The 21,781-nt window shown below is 63.2% G+C and overlaps 1 protein-coding gene across 1 annotated transcript in view; it reads left to right on the top strand.

Annotated features, from left to right (window-relative positions):
• The window catches only part of LOC118988787 (maestro heat-like repeat family member 5), a 32,048-nt gene extending 10,541 nt beyond the window's left edge, over positions 1–21,507 (top strand). Inside the window, exons 9-30 of the mRNA XM_037048741.1 lie at positions 252–371; positions 919–1,071; positions 1,187–1,309; positions 2,022–2,101; positions 2,906–3,050; positions 3,794–3,889; positions 4,172–4,276; positions 5,631–5,766; positions 6,068–6,234; positions 8,011–8,160; positions 9,000–9,154; positions 14,555–14,714; positions 15,328–15,509; positions 17,113–17,295; positions 17,707–17,821; positions 18,469–18,612; positions 18,936–19,112; positions 19,637–19,795; positions 20,509–20,631; positions 20,739–20,841; positions 21,080–21,154; positions 21,410–21,507. Of these exons, the coding sequence (XP_036904636.1) occupies positions 252–371; positions 919–1,071; positions 1,187–1,309; positions 2,022–2,101; positions 2,906–3,050; positions 3,794–3,889; positions 4,172–4,276; positions 5,631–5,766; positions 6,068–6,234; positions 8,011–8,160; positions 9,000–9,154; positions 14,555–14,714; positions 15,328–15,509; positions 17,113–17,295; positions 17,707–17,821; positions 18,469–18,612; positions 18,936–19,112; positions 19,637–19,795; positions 20,509–20,631; positions 20,739–20,841; positions 21,080–21,154; positions 21,410–21,507 (2,949 nt within the window). The remainder of the gene's footprint in view (positions 1–251; positions 372–918; positions 1,072–1,186; positions 1,310–2,021; positions 2,102–2,905; positions 3,051–3,793; positions 3,890–4,171; positions 4,277–5,630; positions 5,767–6,067; positions 6,235–8,010; positions 8,161–8,999; positions 9,155–14,554; positions 14,715–15,327; positions 15,510–17,112; positions 17,296–17,706; positions 17,822–18,468; positions 18,613–18,935; positions 19,113–19,636; positions 19,796–20,508; positions 20,632–20,738; positions 20,842–21,079; positions 21,155–21,409) is intronic.
• Positions 21,508–21,781: the final 274 nt, after the last annotated feature.

Here is a 21,781-nt window from a genome sequence, read left to right as displayed (position 1 = left end):
GAGCTGGGGGCTGGGGGGCTGGCGGGCACAGGCCTGCAGGGAGTCCCGGCTCCCTCCTGCCACCCTCCACCCTGCAGACCCCGTAAGAGAAACCCGATGAGCTTGGGCTTGGAGTCGCGTGTGCCAGAGTGTGCGGGGTGGGAGGGAGGTTGGACGTCTGTGAGCCCAGACAAGGCCCCTCCCTTTCCGAGCCTCAGTTCCCCGGTTTCCACACCCTCAGTGAGGGGCGGCCCTCCTGCCCCACCCCTTAGGGCATGGCTATCACAGTGGGGCTGGCCGCCGCCCGCCACCTGGAGGACGTGTGTGCCGTCCTGGAGTGCTTCGGCCACAGCGAGCCCGTCAAGTGCAGCCTCCATACCTTCTCCCCAAAGGTATGGCTCTGGGATCACTGGGGCCCCCCAAGGGGCGAGGACTGGGGCCCCGCCCTCCAGAAAGGTCCGAGCCTCCCAGCAGGGTCCCCAGCGTAAGCTTTGGACCACAGGTCCTGGCCCCATTTGGCCCCACCTCTACGCCAGCCTTCAGGGTGGCTCCCTGTGCCTCAGTTTCCCCTTCCTTCCTCGCCAGCTGTTGGGGCTGAGATGAGCCATTCTGGGAAATGCTCTGTGACAGCTCTCGGCGTAGCCATGGTGGCCATTTGGGCTTGTCAGTAGCTGTTCGACCGTGAGTCCTGTCCAACACACGAGTCAAAGCCAGAGGTCAACCTCATGCCCCCACAGGTGGACAGAGCAGCCACTATGCCCCAGATAACTCCCGCAGACAGAAACGTTTTTCCTTATTTTCTGCTGAGGTAAACTGAGGCCCGCCACCCCTCAGAGCTCTCTGCCTCTCGTCCCCTGCTAAGGCCTGGGGCATCCCCCGTCGCTGGTCCCCCAGGGCAGGGTCCAGCATGGCCCTGATGCTCCACACCTGCCCGCCCAGGGCCTGGCCTCGGAGGACCTGCGGTGGAAGTGGGCCAGCAGCACCATCCTCCTGGCTTACGGTCAGATGGCGGTCAAGGCCAAGGCCCACATCCTCCCGTGGGTGGACAACATCCTGTCACGGATGATCTTCTTCTTCCGATACAGCTCCTGGGTACGTCCAGCGCCCAGGCTGCCCCCTCTCCCCCTTGGCAGGGCTTGCTGCCACGGGTGACCGAGGCTTCTACTCTCTCCCGCCCTCTGCTCCTCGGCCTGACCGCTCACGCCAGAATGAAACCCTGAAGCACAGCTTCCTCACCGCCGTCCTCATGCTGGTGGAGGCCGTCAGCCACACCAGTGGCGCCCGTAGCCACCAGTTCTCCCAGCTGTCCGAGCTCTCAGAATGCCTGATGGTGAGCGTCAGTCCAGGGCAGAGGGCGGGCAGGGCAGAGGGCCCCTTCCTCAGAGCAGCAGCGCCTCGTAAGCAAAGGGGCAGCCAAGTTTCTGCAGCAGGTACGAGCCCCTTACAGGCTCTGCCACCGGGAAGCACATCCATGTCCCCCACCTCACTCGGTCCTTCCACTGACCCTGAGCTGGCCAGGTACATTCCCCCAGCAGGGGACATCGCTGAGGCCCAGAGCAGCCAAAGCCACCGGTTCTGCTGCCACCAGCCTACAGCAGACCAGCAGTCACCAGCAGAGACCGCGGCCTCGCAGAGCCCCGGGCGGGGGAGGAGACATGGGGCGGTGGACGGTCACGAAAGTAACGATAACAGCAGTTCCCGTTTGCCGAGCTCCCGCTGGGACCAGACCCTGCTTTGCGTGCCTTCCTTCTCGCATCTCACACGCAACAAGGCCGTGCGGTCTGTGAAGAGCAAAGCTCGCAGCGGTTTGGAAGTCAAGGTCAAGCAGCTGGTGCAGGGCAAACCAGCGTTTAGACAGAGTCTCAAGACTGTGCCCTTGTTCCCTAAGTGGGGCCAGGCCACCCTGCGGGACAGGACCTGGAGCGTGACCCTGTGGGGCGCAGGGGTGCCAGGCACTGAGGCCTTCAGGCAGAGGTCGCACTTGGTGTCGGGAGTGGGGTCGGCCCAGGCTCAAGCAACAGCCTGCCCCTGCGCACTGGCAGGTCCTGCTGCAGAAGGAGCCCAAGGATGCGCTGTACACGCCAGCCCGCCAGCAGGCCATCTGCGTCATCTCCAGCCTCTGGTAGGCTCCCCAGCCCCACACAGGGCCCTCCTCGGCATCAGACAGTACCTGCCGGCCAAGCGTGACGCCAGCGTGACAGCAGGCAGGGGGAGGTCAGGAGTCAAGGCCCCGCTGTGAAGGGCCAGGGTGGCCGTGGTGGCCGGGGGTGGGCAGCTCATAGAGGCCCAAGCACTGGGTTTCCAGAGTGAGCAGACTCCCTTAGACACCCAAGGCCAGAGCAGTCAGGGCAAGCTCCCAGCCTGGGGCAGAGTCTGGAGCAGACTGGGCAGTCGGGGGAGGAGATACAAAGGGCCACTGAGCCAGCAGCCCAGGGAAGGGAGGGAGGCTCGGGGACGCTGGCGCAGCCCTCCGCCCACGGGTGGGACCAGGGGAGCCAGGACCAGTGAGCCTGCCTAGGAAGCAGAGGCCTGGGGAATTCAGACCACATGCCCCCTAAATGCAGAGGGACGGGTTGGGCACTGCCCTCAGCAGGTGGCAGTGGCTTCGGGCAGGCCCTCCCCAGAGTGGTTAGACCAAGTTCAAGTCCCGCCACAGTGGCCGGAGCTAGGGAGCTGCCAGACTGCCCCGCACAAGGTGCCGGGACCCAGAGCCTCTCGAGGCCCTGACAAATCCCTCCGAAGTCACCTGCATGGGAGGCCCCCCACAGGACACAGAGGGGCAGGCTGAGGAGGCAGAGGCGAACATGGGGAAGGTGACAGGGGAGGAGCTGTGCTCCTGCCAGCCCACTGCTGGCTGCCTGCAGGTGTCTCCTCCCAAACCCAGCTCCCCGTGCCCCTCCCTCACCACCCACTGTCCCCCACACAGTAAGCTGAGGCTGCCCCTGGACCTGGAGAAGAAATCGCAACTCCTGTCCACCTGCCTCCACAGCGTGCTGGCCCTGCCGCCGCTGGACATCCTGGAGAGACACACCTGCCTCTTCCTGGAGCCACCCAACATCCAGGTGCGGCCGGCGAGGTGGCCCTTCTCGGACAGGGACCTCGGGCAGGGCCTCCAGCTTTGCCCCCAGCACGCCCCGGAAGGGAGCTGGTGTTCGTGAGCACCGGCCACCCGGCAGGCCCTGCGTCGGCCTCCTCTGCCTGCCTCTCCAGCAGCAGCTCGGAGAGCTCAAGGGGGCTCCCCAGGCACCCATGGAGCTGATGGCCAGCACCCAAGGGCTCTGCTCCGACAGGCTCCAATGGAGAGTGGGCTAGGCCATTTCTGCGGACCCCTCCCTCTCCCAGCCTGCCGGATGAGCCAAGCAAGAGAGAGAGATTGGGGGCATCGTGTGGGGGACCCAGGAATTGACACCAGCTGCGTGACCTGCCAGGACCACCACAGAACGAGAGTGTGGGATTCCTGTGTGAATCTGTGAGGAATTTCGGGGTGCTGCTGGCAGTAGGCGGGGCAGCACAGCCCGCCCCCACCCCCAGGCCAGGGTCTGGGCAGGCTACACGCCTAGGGAGCCAGCCCTGCTGGAGAAGGTCTTACCTCTTCACTGGGCAGGCCCAGACCACCCTCCTGCCCAGTCTCCCAGCTGCCAAATTGGGATTGGGAGGGCCCCTCTCTGGTGGGCAGCCTGGCCTGGGCAGTCTGCAGGAAGTGGGCGCCCTTCGCACCCGGAGGCCAGAAGCACTCAGCCCTGCAGCAGCCTCCACCCTCCGTCCACGCCCTGGGACCTGGCGGCCACCTGACCTGTACATTGTCCCCACACAGACCCTCTACAACGAGACCTCGGAGGCCCTAGACCAGCTGCTGCAGACCTTCCTCGTGGAGAACCCCACGGCGGACGAGCTGCACTTCCTGCTGTCGGTGAGAAAGGGAGGGGCGGTGCCGTGCCGGCACAAGCAGGTTTGAACCAGGGACTGAACGCAGGAGCTTGAACCAGGGGAGAAAGGGCCGTGTTGAGCGGAGCCTGGGCCTGGAAGGGGCCTAAGATGGGGTGGGGTGGGGCGGGGCCTAGGATGGGGTGGGGCCTACAGCGGGGCCTGGCGGGGCGGGGCGGGGCCTGGGGCGGGGCGGGGGCGGGGCGGGGCGGGGCCTGGGCCGGGGCCTCCGCTGCAGCACCCGCTCTGCCGGCCCCACCAACCGCAGCACCTGTTCACCTGGTTGGTGTCCGATAAAGCACTCCAGCGGCAGCGGGCTATGAACAGCTGCGTCAGCCTCCTCAAATTCCTTAGCCTCAACCTGCACCTGGACGTGAGTACCCGCTGGCTCAGGCCACACCCCTCTGCTGTCCGAGCCAAACTGCCCCCTCCCGCCAGAGTGCCTGCCAGGGTGCTTAGATTCGAGGCTCCCTGTGCCCCTGCTACCACACGGGGTGGATCCCCAAGTGTTCTTTGGTGGCCAGGAGACCCCCTTTTTCACATAAGAGGAAGCAGGCTGGGGCGAGAGTGAAGGGTCTTACAAGTTCCCCCAGCTGGGCTCTGCCCCCAAGTGTGCTGACCCTTGACCCAGGAGGCTAGGCTCTTGTCAATGCACCTGAAGCCCCACCCTGTGCCTCTGTTTCTCACCCACGAAGTGGGAGGAAATGCGGCCTCTTCAGAGGGGTGGGAACTCAGGTGGGAACTTCAGTTGGACTCAGATGGCAGGGGTCAGGGAAGGGCTGGGAAGGTGTGTGGCCCTGCCCCGGACCAGGGTGGCAGTTACTGCGTGGGAGGCCCACCACCCAGCCGCCACCCTCCACCCACCATGGACCCCCACCACTCAGGGGACCCAGCGTACCCTCCGCCATCCGCCTTGCCGTCCCTGGGTGGAATCCCCATTAGCCCTGTTCAGGGAGTGAGTGGTGTTTCATCTACCCGCCAGGATCAGCACAAATTCCTTAGGGAGCCTCGGGGGGAGATGAGGAAATTAGTTCCTGCACCACGGACCCTGACCTGCGTGCCTTCCTCGGGAAGGCAGAGAGGCAGCGGGCGTGGGGTGTGGTCAGGGAGCGAGGTGGGGCTGAGGGCCAGCTGACCGCACAGACTCCCCCAGCTTTCCTGGGACCGGAAGGCCTCTCGAGAGGTGTTTAAAGTGGCTTCAATTTACTCAAAATCAATTTCCACAGCACAGAGTGGGACCAGGGTGAGGCGTTCGCCTCGGGCGTGACATTGATGGAGGCGCCAAAACACTGTGCCTTGGAGACAGGGATGTTTTACTGTGGCGTTTTAAACAATTAGCTCGGCACACTGGCCCGGGGGCGGGCTGCCCACAGCTGACAGTAACACGGTGTGAGACCCCGGCCTGCACCCAGGGTGAGGCACGCGGGGCCAGGTCCCGGGGATGCCGAGTCCCCTGTGCTGGCTCTATTTACGGTTTGGAAACTCCTTCACCATTGGGATTTTCCACGCTTTCTGATTCTTCTATTACACAAGCATGTGATGTCTCTTGATTTCTGAGTTTTTTCGCCCCCTCCCCACTTACATGTTGCCCAAGCCTGTCCCAGCCCAGCCACACAAATGGAGGGCATCCACTCCGACACTGGATGTGGTGGGGTGAGAGCGTGGCAGGTGGGGGCGCTCCGTGGGTGGCATCTGCCCTCAGCGGTTCCCCGGCACTCTCCTCACAGCCAAAGGAGGACTTTAAACGGGTCGGGCAGCTGGTGGCCATGCTGGGGGTCCTGTGCCAGGACCCAGACAGGGCCACCCAGGGCTCCAGCGTGGAAGGGTTGGGCCAACTCTACCAGCTCCTGATGCGCCAGCGAGGTGAGCCTCCACGGCTGGCGCAGCAGACGCATGCCCACCTGACGGCAGCCCCTCCCAAGCCCACACCAGCGTTCCCCAGCTCAGCTCCCCCCAGTCTGCTGGGACCTCCCTCTAACCTCAACTGCAGCACTGTGATGGCCTCACCCAGACCCCCAGAACCCCTCTGGGCCCCATCCCCAAACTTGGGCACAGACCTGACCCTGATTACCAGTGACCCCACCCTCACCCCTGCCTCTCCCAACCCAGACCCCAAGCCCACCTTTGTCCTACGCTCACTACTGCCCAATGCTGCCCCGGCCAGCAGAGGCTTCGCAGACGGACACGCTGGTGCCAGAGCACCCCCAAGCCAGCGTAGACGGAGCCCTGCAGTGGAGCAGCGGGGACCAGAAGGCCAGGCTCCTCACCCCCCAGGAGGTGGTGTTCCCCCAGGACCGAATCTTCCAGCTTGGCAGCTCCCAAGTCATCAAGGTCAAAGCCCTTAGAATCATGGGCAGGTCCGGGTGGGGGGCCGTGGCCATGCTCTGCTCTGAGCCCCACTACCGCCCCCTCTGACAGGGTTCCTCCTGCTGGTGCGGCCTGGCCAGACCCAGGGGGTCAGTGAGAATTAAAACCCAGGCCAGGATCTCGCCTTTGTCTTTGGTGGCTGACTGAGAGCTTTGGGGGGAGCCCTGGCCCCTGGCCTGGGGAAGGGGCACTGTGCGGAGAGGGAGCCGGAGGGAGGAGCTGGGGACAGACTCAGGAGCCAGCGGCCTGGGCTGAAGTCCCAGCTGCCTCTCCCGCTGCTCCAACCGGAGACCGGCCTCTTGTCTCTGAGCCTCAGTCTCCCTCAGTAACATGGGCACAGTGGTGCCAGTGACGTCCCATCCTCAGCCAGCACCCGGCCCCCCTCGGCCGTCATGGTCAGTGCCTCTGAGGCACCAGACAACACCCATCCTCTGAGTCTGACTTTGCAGGATCGCCCTGTGCCACCCCCCACCCCATGTCCGCAGGGGCTTCTCCAGACCCGCTGGAGGCCAAACCCTCCCCCGGTGACAGCCTGGCCTGTCCCTCCTGTCCCCCGGTCATCTGGTCCACCTAAGCCAGCTCTTCCTCAGCAACGGCTAGGGGTGTCCAGTGGTTCCCCGGGGCCCCTTCCATCACCACGGTGCGCTCCCGCGCCTCTGTGACACTCCGCATCTGATTTGGACTACGTCCCCTCTGCAGATGAGCCAGGCTGAGCCCTGGGCGGGGCTGGGTGCGGGTGTGGACGGGCTCTGTGGCATGGGGCCAGCGGTCTGGTGGGGCAACTTCGACCTGCCCATTCTCGGTGTTGAACTCGTGGCTCATGAGGACCCTGCCCTTGGTGCGCTCGTCCACCCCCCGTTGGACCTTGCGCACTCCCGCCCGGAAGCGGGATCTCAGAGGGCCCAGTACAGGGCCTAGCGGGGGAGCCTTCCGTAAACAGCCGTAAAGTTGAACCGAATGGTGAAAAAGTGGCTGGGGCCCGACAGGTCCCAAACCTAGTCCTGGCTGCCTCCAGGCCCTGAGCCCCCAGGAGTGGCATCGAGCTGCCAGGGAGGCCAGTCAGGAGAGGACTAGTGTGGAGGGTCTGCAGCCCTGAGGCCAGCACGTCAACTGTCCGGGCCAGAGTGGGGACACCTGGCTGGGCTTCAGTTTATGCCCAAAATCCTGGCCCGGGGGCAGAAGCAGAGCGGGAAGGGAGGGTCTCACTGGCCTCCAGCTCCGTGGGGACCGTGGTGAAGGGACTGCAGAGTGTTCAGGTCCTCAGGCAGACTGAGTTACAAGGAGTGTAGTACCCAGGACCCGGGAAGGCGTAGCCTGCCCCACCCTGCACGGCCCCAGAACAAACAGAGTGGGCTCTCAGCCCCCGTTCTCCCTGGGTGGGGAGAGTGACAGGGCCCCGACAGGGGAGGGGTGGGGCCTAGCGACCTGGCAGAGTGGTCGAGCCGGAGGGTTCGGAGAGCACACCTGGGGCCTGAGCAAGGAGGGGCTGGCCTCCGCCCTCGGGTGGGTATCGAGCCTCCCTCTCTGGCCCCTGGGCTGTGGTTGGCTCGGAGAGATGCAGAGGCGATCCAACTGCATAACGGGCACACGTATGGGGGGCTCAGAGGGCTCAGGAGCACGCAAGCGCTCAAGGACTCTAGACGCCTGGAGCACAGGAGCAGGGGAGCAAGCAAAGGTGGGAAGTGGGCGCTGGGGCCAGGCGGCCGGCAGTGACGGCCACCCCCACGCCTGCTGCCACAGGAGGTCATGAAGCGTCTCACGTTGGCGGAGCTGACCGACCTCGCCTGGACCACCATCGAAGGCCTGGGCTCCACCAGCCCCTTCCGCGTGCAGGCGGCCGCCAGCATGCTGCTCGCTGTCATCCAGGAGCACGGGGCCCAGCTGGAGACCGTGAGGGGCGGGGAACCTGTGGAGGGCCAGCCAAGATGGCGCAGGGGGCGGAGGGGTGGCCCAGCAGTCAGCACCCAAGGGCCAGGGCCTCTGGGCCAGGGCAGTGACCCTGAGCTTGAGCGTGATCGGGGAGACACTGACCTGCCCCTGACCGGTTCCAATGCATGAGGGAAGGAAAGGAGGAAGAAAGAGAGGGAGGGCGGGTGGTGTCTGCAAGATCTAGGGGCAAAGGCGCATGGATGGAGCTAGGACGGGACATGGGGAAGGAGGATCACAACCCACACCCCCCAGGAGCTCTCAGTCTGGCAGAGGGGACAGACCCCAGGCAGAGAAGTACTGGACAGGAAATGCAAAGGCAATGGGGTGTGCCCAGCAGGGGGGTGCCCCCCAGAAGGACGGTAACCAATGGCAGGCCCTGCAGATGAGACCTCAGGTGGGTGACCTTATATCTGAGGGTGGGGGGACACACAGCAGCAGGAGGAGGAGGCCTTCCAGGCACAGAAAGTAGCAAGTGCTCGGGTGACGGGATCAGGACTGGACAAGGTGGGCGTGTCCAACCCCCCCCCACAATGACCCGGCAGCATGCAGATGAACTCAGAAGACTGCAGTCACCTTGCAGAAGGTTGTGGGACTGTCCCTCAGACGGGGACGCCCCTCTGACCAGGTGTCCGGGGCTGTGCCTCCGCCCTCAGGAGAGGGTCATGTCTGAAGGGGCTCCATGCTCCCCAGGGAAGGACCTCCCTCCCCCAGAAGGCTCACCAGGATGGCCAACCTGACCTCAACCTCCGACCTCTGCACTCAGACTGGCACTCTCCCCAACACTCTCCCTGTCCGCACAGGTGGCCAACCTGGGCCAGGCCATCCACCTGCAGCTCGGCTCTGTCCGTGTCCCCCAAGCCAAGGAAGATGTCCTGCTTGCCGTCACCCTGCTGGCCCGGAACCACACCCCTGAGCTGGTGGCTGCCTTCCTGGACTTCTCCACACCCCCGAACAGGTGCCTGGCCCCACTGCCCTTGCTGCCCGCTCTGCTGCCTCCCCCTCCCACATGGTTTGTGGGACCATAAGAAGCCCCACGAACCTGCTCAAACTGCTCACTCACAGCGCACCTGCTGGGGTGGGGCAACTCTGCTGGCTTTTCACCTGCATTCCGCACAGACACCCACCCAGCTGCAGCCCCTGTTACTTTGTGGGGAGAGGGCCCCCACAGTCCCCCAAACAACACCAGAGCCTGCTTCCTTCTTGCTCTTCCCAGGCCCCCCTTCCTGCTCTCCGCTGTCCACCACAGCCCTCGGGGTGGGGCCAGCTTTCTCCCACAGCCTTCAGACCTGTGCCTGGAGGTGGGCTGGGGTCCTCTTGCTCCCCAAAACCACAGCTGTGAAGCCCAGATCCTCAGTCTATGCCCCTTGCTACATACCACCCCCCATGCTCCTCTGTGGGGCCTGGAAGTCCAGCTCCCGGTCACTCCTCCACCAGATGCATGGTCTTTTCCCTGGCCGCCTTCTCCCCACACCTGCATCCCCTCTCTCACTGAGGCCCCGTCCTCCTCCTCCTCCTCCCTCAGCCACCCTTCCCCCGGTCCTCTCCCAAATGCCACCCACTGCCCCAGCTTGCTCCACTGGCACCACTACAGGCCTGTCCCCACAGCCTCCAGCCTGCCATCCCACCCTCCTCCTCACAGCCCCTCCCCAGCCCCCACCCCCCTTCTCACCAGTGCAGACTGCATCTTGCGGCATCACACACACTCCCTGAACATGTCCCATGTCCCCCTGGCACCTGCAGCCGAGCAGCCTGGTGCAGGAAAGAGCTCACCGGCACATTTTTTCAATTGCCAACCACACACCTGGAGAGGCCTGGGCGCCACCCTGCCGCATACCCACAAGACCAGCCTTGACTGGGTTTCTTGGGTCTCACCTGGGTCGGAGTCGACCTGTCCTGGAGGAGAGAGGTGTGGTCATGTCTCCGAGTGTCGATGTGTTTCTGCCCATGTCTCCTTCTGCCTCCTGTGGCTTCTCCTTCATACCGGCGGCCGCCGTGAAATTCGAGGCACGGGTGTTCGTGAGTGCTGGGCTCCCTCTGTGAGCCGTGACGCTGAGCGTTGACCGTGCCCTGCCTCATCGCGTTCACTGCTGTGGGGACCTGAGTCCACTTGTCTGTTCTCAGGATCGCTACCCCTGCTTTCTTCATTTTTTCCCGTTTTCCCAGCACGCACATGTCTATCCTTTTATCTGACCCTTTCGGAATCCAGTTGTTTCGGGTGTTACCTTACATCCAGCCTACGCTCGGGTCTAGATTTGTGATCCAAACTGAAAAGCTTTTCCTTTTACTAGATGAGTTCATTACAGTACATATCACTTATTGATAGGACAGATATATTGACTCTCAACTCTGTCATAACATTTTGTAACTGTGCATTTTGTTACATTTCTGCATTTCTTTTTCTACAAGATGTGCCCTCTTTGAGCAGGAGGGCTTTTTAACCCTCAGGAAATTTAGAAAAGGTTGTAGGGTCTGCCCTAGTTGTTACCTTTGTACTTACCTATTTCAGCGCCCCCAGCCCTGTGTTTTATCATTTAACCTTTAACGCCCGATTTTTCCATTTCCGTGGACACTCTAACTCCCGTACGCCCACCAGGGAGATCACTCTCTCTGCTTCCTGCCTCTGGTTTCCTCCCGGGTCGTTGCAAATTTGTACTTTGTCAAAATCTGCCGCCTGGGCAGCACCCGCATCCCCACAGCTGTCATGCGTGTGCCCGCGTGCTCGCCACAGCCCTCTCTGCTGAAGTCACCTGGCCGCCTCTCAGCCGGACGGTGAGCACCCTCCCGTCCTCCCTCCCCAAGAGGAGCTCGTGGCGCCAGACGCAAGCCCCGCCGCCCAGGTTCTTTATGCGGAAAGTTGCTCACGGACAGGGAGGGCTACAGAATCCTCCGTTCACGCTTTCTTTTCCTAAGAAAAAGAAACAGCTCTATAAACGCTGATTCGTGCTGGCCTTGCTTTGTCATGGAAAAGTCCGACGTTGCCAATTTCTTTCCCTTTATCGTGGACATTTAACAAGCTTGCTAAGCAATGTCTCCGAGCCGATCCTTCCTTTCCCAGGTCCCGGTGGGTTCCTTGAACGTGTGGGTTTGTTCTGTTGCTGTTGCTTCTGAAAAGTCCTCTCAGTTGTACTTTTAAAGCTTAGTTCAGTCCCGTTGTTGACATTCTTCCTCGGAGCGCGGCAGCCCAAGGGCCGCCGGTCTGCCGCCAGCCGTCCGCCGGCCGTGCTCACTGCTTCCTCTCTGGCCCTGTGACTCCCTCCCTGTACTCACTTCCGTTCTCTGGGTTGTTTTACTGCTTTTCCTCAAGGCCCCTTATTAAATTTTCATCTGAGTCTTATCTCCCTGGGGCACCTTGTGGTTGGTTTTCTTTTTTTTCTGATATAAGTTTGTCATTTTTTCCATCTCTTCCCTGAATTCAATCAACTCTCTTTTCTTCCCTTATTTATGTACCTTTTCATTTATAATCCAAGGCGGGCGTTCGTAGCTTTAAATGCTCACTCGCGTGCGTTGACCCACGTTCGGCGCGTCCTCTGACAGCTCTCTCTGCATCGAGGCGGTTTCCATGGAGAGAGTCCCCTCGTTCGCCCCGTGTGCTGATCTAGCCTCCTGATTTCTTTGCAATTACTCTATGGACCTGCTCATTTTGTTCCTGTTCATCTAAGACACAATTGGAGCTTTGTGTAGGATTTCAAGTTCAATGGCACCCTCTTCTGTCAGTACAGCAGAACCCGGACCACTTGGTAGACGTTCTGGTTTGCTGGGCGATGAAAGGGTCCCGTGTCCTGCAGCCGTCTGGGCCCCTCTTCTCCTGCAGCCCCTGCATGTCCGTCTTTTGCGTCTCTCCCTTTTACCACTTAACTTCCCAGAGGGGGCTTCCCTTGCCGCCCTGTCTCTCTCCCCGAAGCTGTGCATGCTGGGGACTGCCCTTCGGATCAGACTGCCACCATGCTGCCGTCATCTGCAATTGCCTGGTGGCCGGGTCCGGGGTGGGGGCGGGAGTCGGGGGACACGCTGGGGCCGGACAGCGTTTTCTTTTTTCACTGGTAGCGGCGTTGGGGTTTGTCATTCCCTGAGGTCACAGTTTTTGTGTCGTCCTACTTTTTCCTCCTTCCTTCTCTGGGTTGTTTTTCAATGAACTTTTTTTTTGACAGAGGGGGGAAGGAAGGCAGAGAGGGACAGAAATACCAACGGGTTGCCTTCTGTAGGCACCCTGACTGGGGACCAAACCCAAAACCCAGGCACGTGCCCTGACCGGGAATCAAACCAGCGTCCTTTCACCTTGCGGGACGACGCCCACCCACTGAGCCACCCCCAGCGGCCGGGGCTTTCCAGGTCGGCTGCGGAGGCGGGAACCCCGGCAGCCACCCTGGTCCCCTCCAGATGTCTTGTCATTGGTTTCTGCGTGTTGAAATGTATTCCTGACTTCCTCCCTTCTCAGAAGCGCTTTCCACATGTCACCGTCTGTGCAGCGGGAGAGCTTGTGCCATGGGTGACGCCTTACGCCTGGCTCTGTGTGGCTTCTCTGTCACCTGAGGGCATGGCAGCCTCAGGACATTTCTAATTTAAACTCTCTGCTGGAGGTCTCTTGGGGCCACGAGGGCGGTGCGAACCAGACCCCCCTAACAGGTTTTGCAACTGAGTCCTTGGGAGAGCTGTCTCCGTACACACTGGCCGAGTGTTGTCACATCTACAATGTACAGACAGCCCTCGGGGCCCAGCTGTGGTTACACTCCCATCTTGGGTAATTTTGTTTCTTAGAAGTGCAGAAATAACACGGTGTGGCCTGGGAGTGTGAGCAGAAACTGTGTAGTGCGTTCCTTCCAGTATTCTGGAATCTGGCTTTTTTTCTCAGCGTTGAGTGTGTGACTCATGCTGACACGTGACATGTTGTCGGGGGAAGGCCCCCCCACCCCTGAGCTGCACGGCTCCCCTAGGGCAGCCTCAGCTCCGGGTCTGCACCCCTTTCTTGCTGAAACTTCCCCGACAGCCGCTTTTAAAACTGCCTGTGCCAGAGGCGCCTCCCCACTGTTCCCCCACCCCGCCCTGCTTTCTGCACTTGGGGCCTCACCCACCCTTGTCCGCTGCCCATGCCAGACCGGGAGCCACTCCCACATGGTCAGGAACTTTGACAGGCCCTGCCACTGCTGAGTCCTCTGGGACTTGCCTGTATAGGGCAGCGCTCAGCACACACAGACTAACGGAGTGACAGACGACCCCGGGGAGCAGACGAGAGACCTCGGCCCCTGGGCACCCCTGGCCCTAGAGAAGCATCTCACTTAAGCCTCTGGAGACAGCTCTGCCCTAAGGAGGTGAAGGGACTTGCCCGAGGTCACATAGCCAACCTGGAACGGAGAGGGCACTGGAACCCAGGCCCTTCTGACCCCTAAAGCCCCAGGTGGACCTCAACCCCACTCAAGGGCCTCCCAGAGTCCCCTGATCTGTTATGCCCACCCAGCCCAGGGTCCGTTGGGGCTTTCCCAGGGCTCCAGGGTGGCCCCTCGTGGTTCTGTCTTAAAGCTGGGCATCGGGGCTCATCCCGTCCACCCACTATGGCCTCCCAGCCCTGCCCATCATTCCAGAGTCCCTACTGCCCCTCCAGGCCCTGTGACCCGGCACTCAGGCCCACAGAACCCCCAGCACAGGAAATGGAGCACAGTCGTAGTCACCCACCTCTTGGGAGCCCCAGGGCCACCTGCCTCCCTGGGTCTTGCTGGGCTGAGCCCTAGGACCAGGCGAAGAGCCACATGACCATGCAGGCCTGGCCTCCATTTCTGCAGTTAACCATGCAGAGCCCTGATTAGGCACAGTCCTCAGTTTTCCCACCTGCAGAATGGGCCCAGAACACTGCAGAGCTCTCTGCACATACCAGCAATGGTCCCTCACTTGACACTGGTTGGGCAGGGGTTGGGGGCTGGACCCCAGCAAACCTGGGCCCAGGAGGAGGCAGCCAGGCAGGCTTCCAGGAGGAAAAGACTATGGCGAGCCCTAGGGCAGAGCAGAAGTGGGCCGGGGCAGGTGGTGGGAGCTGGGGGCATGCTCCATAGTCCAGAGGCAGGAGAGGAGAGAGGACAGGCAGGGGCTGGAGGTCAGAGGGCAGGGGTCGGAGGATGACAGCCCTGAGAGCCAGCTGGACTTGCCCTGCCCGTTTGGGACAGAGTCAGGGACAGACAGAGTTGGAGTCTTCGGCTGGGCTGGAAGGGGCTGAGGGGAGAGACCCTGAAAGCAGGGAGACCTGAGAATAGGGACCAGGGACACCTTCCATGGCCCCCACCCCACACCACATCACTCCAAGCCCTGGAGGCTCCAGTCACTGCGGCGCAATGACGGGGCTGAGCCCCCATGCCCTCTCTACCCACAGCCACACCTTCCAGCTGTGGAGGGCCCTGGGGGCCGAGCTGCCTGGGAGCCGCAGGGTGCTGGCCACGCTGCTGGCATGGCTGCAGAAGCGGCCGCGGCCCACCCAGACCAGCAACAGCAGCCCCCAGCCTAAGGAGAAGGTCCCCCTGCGCTCAATGGCGGTGAGTCTCTGCCCCCACCCCCAGGGCTGTCACCCACTGCCACTGGACTGAGGTGACTTCACACAGGCATTCCACATCAGCAGGGGCTGGGTGCCCGAAGTGGACGGGGCCCCAGGGAAGGGGCACACCCAGCGCTGCCCTGCCCGGCCTGGCTGGGGAACTGCCAGGTTCCCTGGTCCAGTCCCAACTCCCACTTCCTGGCTGAGGGCCCAGGACCCCTCCGAGCCCACTGCCCCTCTGCACAGTGGGACAGGTGGTCCTGCAGGGCTTGGCGGGCACTCAGGTGTGTGGTGTGGACTCGGGACTCAGGTCTCTCAGGCCTCCTGCAGATGGTGCGGGAGCGGAGGGGCTTCAGGCTCCGGCAGAGCAGTGGACATGGGGCGGCTCGGGCTCTGGGGCTGAGAATTCTGGAGGTACCTTAGAGGTGGCTTCCCACAGCCCCCACCACCCTGTCAGAACCTGCCCTGCCCCCAGCTTTCCCCACAAGCCCAGGCCCTGCTGGCACAGCCCTGGGGCAAGGAGCTCACTTCCTAGCCTGGCCACAGGTGGGTCAGCAGGCCTGGCCCCCGGGCTCCAGGCCCCGAGAGCTTCACTGCCCCCTGCCACCCGACAGGCCATGAACACACTGTGCAAGCTGCAGTTTGCCCGAGAGTTCAAGGAGACGGTGCAGGAGGCCTACCCCCAGCTGCTCCTGGCCTTCCTCGCCCAGGTGCACTACATCTTGGAGCTGCATCTGCCCAGGGAGCCCCAGCCCTGCCAGAAGGCCCAGGAGGCGGCCATGCCCAGCCCCCAGAGGTAGGGTGTCTGCAGGACCTGGGGCTGAGCAAATTATGCACCACCATGGGGCGCTTACTCTTACAGCTCCAGGGTCCAGAAGTCCCAGGCGTGCACGGGGCCAAGCTCCCTCTGAACCCGGGAGGGAGGGGTCCCTCTTGCCCCTCCCCACTCCTGGCTGGGGCACTGTCTGGCCGCTGCCTAACTCCTGGAGGAAAGTGCCCTTCTAGGTTCCCTGTGCATGTCACTCGATGCTGGAACAGTCTTGTGCTGATGTCGTGGCCAGTCCACCCCAGTTGGGGCCTGCGTGGGAGGGTGGGGGTCATGCCTGCCTTGCTCAGCCAAGGTGAGGCTGGCAGCCTCAGCTTCCCTCTGTGCCACATGGCATCTGGGGGGACCCAATCAGCAAGTTTTTAAGACCGCAGGGGCCCGACTCTTTTCATTTGTTTGTATTATGATGTGCTTCACGCGATTTGTCAGTCTTAACAGCTCTCCCCAAGGCGCATCACTGGGAGAAAGTACCACTTCTTCTCATATTGCTGCTGGATTCGAAAGCACATAAAGTTCCTTTCTCAGTCAGATCACCTGCACGAAATGCATGAATCTTCCCTAATGAGCTGACAAGCCATCCTCCACCCGGACTCGGGAGGGGCAAGAGAGAGCCCCCCCCCCCCGTGAGGGTGGACGCCCATCTCCCTGCTCCCACCTGCTCCTTCCCCAGAGCGAGCCGCAGAATTCCCGAGAACCCCAAATCAGACCACACCACCTTCCCGGGAGCCCTGGTGTGGCTGCAGGGACAGGCCATTGTAAAACCGGAAGCTTCTCAGTTGTCAGAGAGGGACAAAATACCACTCTGCCCCCAAGTCCCCTTCTCCAGACTCTGTCCCTACTCCTCGGCTGAACCCAAGGACCTGGAAATCGCTGCCTCTCTGAGCAACAGGGCTCAGAGCAAGGGTCCGGCCAGCCGGCACATGGGTTGATGCCACCGCTGGAGTGGCATGTCACCCTTCGACCCTTGCTCTTACAAATCTGCTCACAACGTGCCTGCTTGGAGCTGCCAGCCCAGCCATGACCACTCAGGGTGGTGCAACCAGGCCGGAGGTGGCTTGCACAGGGACTGGCCACAGAGTGGGACGCCCTGCTTTCTGGCGGCCTATGTTCCCAGCCTTCCCCTGAGCCCCGCTGCGGGGCCCGGGACTGTGGCCTTGACATCACGGTGCAGTTTGGGAGCGAGGGGTCTGGCTCGATTCCACTCCTGCCACCCCAGCCGGCCGGGCTGTGTGACCAGGACAGGCTTCCTCCTCGGCAGGGAGGGTGGCTACACAGGGTCTTCTGAGCCCTTGAGGGGAGGGGCCCGGAGGGACCGCTGGTCGCCGCCCAGCATGCAGGCGTGCATCCGTGGAACTGCCCCTCTAAGAGCAGAGCAGTGTCAGGTGGTGCAGGTAGACCCTTCTCTGGGCTTCAGTGATACCACCCAGCCCAGCCCGCCTCCCCCTCCTCGCTGTGAGTTCTCTGGGCTCTTCAACCCACCTTTAAAGGGAACCCTTGCCCGGGGCCCAGCAGGGACCCCCTCAGCCTGTGACTTTGAAACCTGCCCAGCTCTGTGAACGCGGGAGGGAAGGAGCTGCTGGGGTGGGGCTGGCCCCATGACCCCACCGCTCCCCGGCAGCCTGTCCCTGGATGCACTCAGGAGCCTGCTGGCCACCACGGGCCACTGGCAGAGCTTCGCCCAGCTGGAGCTGCAGGACGCCTGGCATCTCTTCGCCACCATGGACACCTACCCGAAGGGCGTGGGCCTCCTGGCCAGGTGGGGGCAGGGCCGGTCAGGGAGGGCTGGCTGGCTGTGGTGACCCCAGGAGCGACCTGGGGGAGCAACCCCAGGGACTCATGCATGAGCACCCAGGGCCCTTGGGTGTGGCAGATGTGCACCCCCATGCCCAGTCCCACCCACACACAGAGAGCCTGTGGGTGCAGGCGTCTCGCCCAGCCCTGGCCCCAGCCCCGGCCCAGCCCCAGGCCGTTCCGGGGACAAGGGCCATGCCTGCTCCTGTCTCCCCCACACCGGGCCCCAGCCTGGTGTGTAGCGGGTACAGAGGGGCTGGGAGTTCACTCTCAGGGGTGGTGCCCACCCCACCTATCTGGGTCAGGTGGCAGCAGGAAGGTGGGCGCCAGGTTCTTCTGCAAACCAGGCCCCGTCCCCTGACCCTGCATCCCCCAGGGCCATGGTACAGGGTGTCCGCGGGCAGGTCAAGGATGTGACCCGCCAGCTGCTGCACAGCCTGAGGAGCCAGGAGGAGCGGGAGAGGAAGGTTGCCATCCTCATCCTCAACGAGGCAGGTCCCGGCCTGAGCCCTGCCCCCAGCTGCCACAGCACCCCATCAGGACCCGCACGAGGACCCCACCTGGCAAGGGGCAGGCCCACCCAAACTGACCCCCAACACTCCTCCTTCCCACTCGGGGGCCCCAGAGCCCTTCCCTTCCTGGCCTCATCCCTATAGGAAACCCCACCTGACCCCCTCCTGGGACCCAGGTCACTCCTGGGTGAGACCTGAGAGGAGGTGGTTGGAAGCGGACGGGGCCCGGGTGCAGCTGGCCTCGCAGTGGGGAGCTGGGGGCAGCACAGAGAGGGGGGTCTAGTGGCATCCCTCCCAACTGTGGCTCGGTCCTGCTCCCCACCCCACCAACAGGGATGTCTGGATCACCCTCCATGGGGCCCTGTCCCCAGGGGGTGCCATGGCCCCAGCCTTGCTGTGTGGCCTCAGGTGAGGCCCTTTCCCTGTCTGAGCCTCAGTCTCTCCAGCCACCTGCTGAGGCTCGAGCCAGCTCAGAGGTGGGTTTCAAACCCCTGCCAACCAGAATGCCCAGAGGGGGCCGGTCAGCTTCCCCCGACCCTGAAAGCCCCGCCAGACCCCAGTCCTAGAGCCCGGCTCCTGGGCGAGGGTGCCGAGCCTGAGCCACCTGCCCTCGGGGGGGCCCCCAGTTCCTCCACAGCCCCGCCCTGCTGGAGGTGCTCTCCGAGCAGGATGCCCTGACCCTGCTGGCCCAGAGCCTCAGGGACCCCAGCCCCGAGGTCCGGGCGCTAAGCCTGCAGGGCCTGGGGAACATCCTCTTCCACCCAGAGAAGGTAAGGGCATGGGACCACGGCTGGTGTGCACCCGCCACCCCAGAGCGGCCAGGGCACAGGTCCAATCCCAGCTCTGTCTCTCCCAGTGTGTGGTTAGGGACACATGACTTCACCACTCCCGGCCCCAGTTTCCTCATCTGTAGATTGGGGCCAGGGTGGCTCCACACCCCAGAGGAACACAGGGCCAGTGCAGCAGCCTGGGAAGGGACATCACTAGGGGACCCTGAGTTTCTAGGTCCAACCAGCAGGACAGGAATTGGGGGCACAGGGCCGCCAGTCCTGGCACCCTCGGCCCACGGCACCGCCACGCCCACCGTCCCCAGGGGAGCCTGCTCCGCAGACAGCTGCCGCACTTCCTCAGCGGCTTCTTCCAGAACAGCGAGCCCGTGGTGGTGCACCTCATGGGCACCGTGTCTGAGGTACTGCACCGCCTCGGAGCGCAGGGTGCGGGGGCCCAGAGCCTCTCTGTGGCCGTCAGCGCCCGCTCCTTCTTCGACGACGTGAGTGTGCCCCGGCGGGGATGCAGCGCCCCCACTCCTGGGCCTGTTCCTCAAAGGCAGGGAGAGCCCCGACTGCCCTCCAGCGAGGGCGGGGGGATGGAGGCTCCGGCGCCAGTGTGCCGAGCTGGCTTCACAGCCACCAGGTGGCGCTCAGCCCTTCTCGGCAGGCGGAGCCTGAGCTGTGGTTTTAGCCTCAGGCCCCCACCAGGGCCTCACAGCAGATGGGTCTTCATGTTTCTGAGAACTGTTTTCCCTTCACTGGGAAATAAGGGATTAAGTCTCGCCCCCATAATGCACTGTGACCCTTGGGTTGACGGTGTATTGTGTGAGGGTGGCCTGGGACGCAGCCCACCAGCCCTACCTGTGGGGGGAGGCACGCCCTGCCCTGGCAGCCCCAAGCCTGGAGAAAGCTTCCTGCTGAGGGATCTGAGCCCTGTCCCCACAACAGCCTGGGGGTGGGGGCAAGCTGGGTGGAGGCAGGGGCCCGAGGCAGGTCTGGCGGTGACTGCGTCCCTGGCTTGCAGGAGCGGGAGGGCATCCGGGCAGCGGCCATGGCCCTGTTCGGGGACCTGGTGGCAGCAACAGCGGCAGGCAGGGAAACCAGGAGCCTCCGCACCCAGGTCCACCAGAGCATGGTGCCCCTGCTCCTGCACCTGAAGGACCACTGTCCGGCCGTCGTCACGGTCAGCACCTGCTGAGGGGCCTTTGCCTCGGAGGGGTGGGGCCTGCAGGTGGGCAGGGGTGGTGGGGCCGGGGGGCTGTGAGGGGTCGCCCCTGGGGCAGCAGGTCTGGCTCCTGCATTGGTTTCCTCTCCAGTATGCCTGCTCTCCCCTTGTACATGCACACACACACACACACACATGCACACACTCACCTGCTCTCCCTAGGTGCGTGCACGCTCACACACTGTCGCCTGCTCACCCTGTGTGTACACACACACACACACACACACACACACACCCAGGTGTGCACATGCAGCTGTGCCTTCTGTGAGCGAGACCTGTGGAACCTGTGGGAATGTGGGTGGAGCCCCGTGTGCCAGCCCGTGCCCTGGCCCAGGCCATCAAGACACAGCTCAGACTTCCCAGGCTCCCCGGCCATCAGGGAGCTAGACAATGAGCAGCCAGTTTGGAAACAAAACAGGGGAGCTGCCTTAGGTGCAGCCTGGACCCTGGCGCCGCGGCCGGGGGACAGGGCTTCCCCGGAGGCTGTTAGCAGGAGCCAAGTGGGTGCAGCCAGAGGACAGCAAGACAGGAGGGTGACTGTCAGGGAAGGAGTCATGGAGCCCGGCCTGGCAGCCTTCCTCAGACCCCACCCTGAGCCCTGGTCCCCCGGATGTGAGACCCCAGCCGGGAGACCCCGGCCCCCTGGTAATCCTCCCCTGCCGTCCCTGCAGCAGGCCAAGTTCACCTTCTACCGCTGCTCCCTGCTGCTCCGCTGGCGGCTGCCACACACCGTCTTCTGCACCCTGGCCTGGGAGAGGGGCCTCAGCGCCCGCCACTTCCTCTGGTCCCATCTGGTGAGGGGCCTTGGGTGGTGGTGTGGGGCACTGGGCTGCAGCTGGGAACCGGAGGTGGTGTGGGGGAGCTGATCCCAGGCCATGACATGCATGCTCTCCTTGGCCAGCTGACCCAGAGGCAGGAGGAGTTCAGCATCCATTTGTCACAGGCCCTTAACTACCTGCACAGCCGCCATCACCACCTCAAGACCTGGGCAGCGCTCTTCCTAGGTGACCGGGGGTGCCCGGACTCAGACACCCCTATGCCTGCCCCATCTGCCTACCTCTCCTGTCCTGCTCCTCCCACCCAGCACTGGCCACACCTCTGCACCTGGCCCAGAAGAAAGATGCCGGGAGGAGGTCCTCGGACAGGCAGGGGTGGGTCTGAACCCCCCAAAGGAGACAGGGAGCCCCGGCCCGCCCGCAAGCCTCATCCTCCAGCCAGCATGCTCTCCTCTGTGTCTCACAGGTTACGCCACCTGCTACCACCCTCAGGCCGTGTCCCAGGTGGCGAACTCAGGGGACATGAAGCTGCTGTTCTCCAGTGAGTAGCCCCCACCTGCCACACTGTGGGATGGGGAAGGGCCCACCCACACCACCGGAAGCTATGGGTGGGCGCCCAAGTGTGAGGGGCTCAGAGTGGGTGGGGTTAGGGATAGAAGCCCCCCAGGCTTAGAAGGTGGAAGAGGTGGAGCCTGGGCCCACCCTGGCCCCTCCACCCTACCTGAGGGAGCATGGGGCCCTCTCCTCCACCTGGGCAGGGCTGGGGGTCACCTCTGACAGCCCCCTCCCCCCGGAGCTTTCAAAGGTCTTCAAAAGGACCCAGAGCCTGGCATCCAGGTATTCGCCACCAGGCAGCTCAGCTTCCTCCCACAAGTGGCGGCCAGCCAGAAGTGACCACCTGCCGCCTCCCTCAGCCTCCCCTCCCATGCCCACCACTTGGTTGGCGCTGGCCCTCTACACAGAGCTTGGCTGCATAACATTTTTCCATTTGAAAGAAAAATCTAGATTCAACAAAGAAGTGTCACACCTGTCAGCTCACTGCCCACCCTCCCTGGGGGGACCAGGGCCAGCCCAGCAGACACTGACAGGGGACAGGGCCAGGCCTGGGGTGTGGGGCCCTGCACATGCCAGCCACTCTGCTCGAAGAGGCCCGGGGCTGCACCCAACC

The sequence above is a fragment of the Sturnira hondurensis genome, unplaced genomic scaffold (assembly GCF_014824575.4).
Source record: "Sturnira hondurensis isolate 20B ecotype Veracruz unplaced genomic scaffold, ASM1482457v3 Scaffold0006413, whole genome shotgun sequence".
In the NCBI taxonomy this organism is placed as follows: domain Eukaryota; kingdom Metazoa; phylum Chordata; class Mammalia; order Chiroptera; family Phyllostomidae; genus Sturnira; species Sturnira hondurensis.
Note: the sequence above shows the minus strand (reverse complement) of the source record. Positions and strands in the feature narration are given on the sequence as shown.